The 2,257-nt window shown below is 43.3% G+C and overlaps 1 protein-coding gene across 1 annotated transcript in view; it reads right to left on the reverse strand.

Annotated features, from left to right (window-relative positions):
- Window positions 1-915: 915 nt before the first annotated feature.
- LOC108801279 (granzyme A-like) overlaps window positions 916-2,257 on the reverse strand; it is a 21,519-nt gene continuing 20,177 nt past the window's right edge. The window contains exon 6 of the mRNA XM_018573213.1: window positions 916-1,078. Within this exon, the coding sequence (XP_018428715.1) occupies window positions 920-1,078 (159 nt within the window). The 3' untranslated portion in view covers window positions 916-919. The remainder of the gene's footprint in view (window positions 1,079-2,257) is intronic.

Here is a 2,257-nt window from a genome sequence, read left to right on the forward strand (position 1 = left end):
CCTGCAATGCCGCCGGAGCTCTAGAAGACACGTCCGCTCCCTGCCATTGCCAAGCCACGCCCCCGGAAACATTTTTTTTAACTTTAATGTCACTTTAACTTTATTGTCGTTGTCATCCCCCAGCCTCCCTACTTGATTGCCCGCTCTGTCTCCGTTCAGCCTTCTGATCCTGATCACTGGAAGGACACCTTGTCTCCTGCAGGGCCCGCACTGAGACATGTACAGATCATTCAGGGCCAGGCAGAAACATGTACATCTGAAGGGAAGCGGGGATGTCCTGTTTGATAAAACATCGGGCATCTGCTCTAGCCGTCACTGATGTTTTATCAAACAGGACATCCCCGGAATCCCTTTTAGATGGGCCCTTCTCTGGAGCCTTCAGAACGCTGTTAAACTCCGTGCCCGGGAGTACGTGCCCCCCTCGCTAGCCACTGCCAGGACACTCGGGGGGGGGGGGGGGGGGGGGCGCCCCGGGCATCTACGCCCCTGCTCTTCTATATGTCATACAACCCAAAGAAATGTAACTCCTGCAGGTCTTTATCTTTATTATTTGCATGTGAACACTGTGTTGTGCATTGACAAGTAATGATGATGATTTTGTTATGTTTTTAAGGAGATACAGTAACTATGGCAAATAAATGTACTCCTCCTTCCGATTTTCTAATGCATTTCATAGACATGTACAGAAGGGACGTGTGGTCACGTATATACATGAGAAGGAATTTAGCATGAGTCATTGTGCAAACTTCTTTGAAAAGCACTACACTAAGCATATAAACAGGGAATGATCATTTTATAAATTCTGTTTTTTTTTATTTTTTTTTTAAACCGAGGTGGCTGCAGATTGAAATGAAAGGCAAGCTTGTGTATCAAATATATATGCTGTAGCAAATTTTTAACAAAATGGCATTTTTTTTCTTTAAGGCAAGCCACTCAGTTGTTTATATATCCAGCAAATGATCTTGTTATTTAAGTTAGTATAGACCGCCACATTTCCAGGAGCACCACAATCTAATTCGCCAAAAGATACGATACCCCTCAGCACTCCGTTGCAGATCAGAGGTCCACCAGAGTCTCCCTGTGAAAATATATAAATATAAAATAAGATGACTACATATTTCAGATGATGTGTGTGTTTTTGTTGATACTGATGTATAGTATTTATATATAATAAAGGAAAGAGTAATAATTTTTTGAGTGCTTTAGTGGATTCGGAAAAAAGCAGCATGTGGTTGAAACAGAAAACACAGTATAGCCAGCAGAGCCAAGTAAGCAGATTAAATGCTCGTTCACACCTCTGTCATGTGACATTGGTATTTTGTGGTGTACTGCAGTAGGCAGCTTATTCATTTAAATAGACTACCTACCACAGCTAAATCACACCAAAAGTATGTACAGTAATACCTTGGTTTACAAGTAACTTGGTTTGAGAGCGTTTTGCAAGACAAGCAAACATTTCTGAAAAATGTTGCCTTGATATACAAGCAATGTCTTGCAATAAGAGCAAAATTCTGTAGAAAAGCACCACCCGAATAAGGCTGTAGCAGTGCGAGCGATGAGTCCGTTTAACGACAATGCAATGTCACATTGGATAGATTCCTTGTTAAGGTTTCACGAAATGAAAAGGATTCCATTGAGTCAAGAGATAGCAGTGATTCCATTAGTGATAGTGAAAGTTGTCCTACACAATAATCCTCCTCTCTCTTGTCCCTCTCACACCGGCCACAAAGGTACCTGTAATTGGTTTATTTTTCTTTTTTTTTAATAAATTCTTTATTTAACGAGTTTTCAGACAGTAAAAAACATATATAGCAAGCAAGGGAAACAACTCCCATCGTAAAAGCAGTGGACGCAGCCACCAAACAATGACATTACAAGATAGTACGGTAGACAGTACACACTTTCAACCCTAAGGCATATGAATCCTAGATAAAGCCCTCTCGGACAACCACTCAACCTGTATGTGGGTGAGATCGTAGATCTCCGGAAGGGTCGCGCTTTGCTATAACGGGCCTAAAGTATCCAAGGGGACCGCCCCGGCGACGCAGGGACAAACCTGCCCCCGCCCGTGCCGCCCCCCTAGAACTCATAACGCAGACCCTTCATCCGTATCGAATGACAAGCAGACGACCCCCCGCGGAGCCGCAGTTGATAGGTCACTGGGGCATGTAAGTATTTACATACTATAGATAGGGTTGCATTACAGTTATTCAGACTGAGAGGCGAAAAGAAGAGAAAAGCAGGGGGAGAGGGGGGG

Source organism: Nanorana parkeri, unplaced genomic scaffold (assembly GCF_000935625.1).
Source record: "Nanorana parkeri isolate BGI_ZX_2015 unplaced genomic scaffold, ASM93562v1 scaffold2277, whole genome shotgun sequence".
Lineage (NCBI taxonomy): Eukaryota > Metazoa > Chordata > Amphibia > Anura > Dicroglossidae > Nanorana > Nanorana parkeri.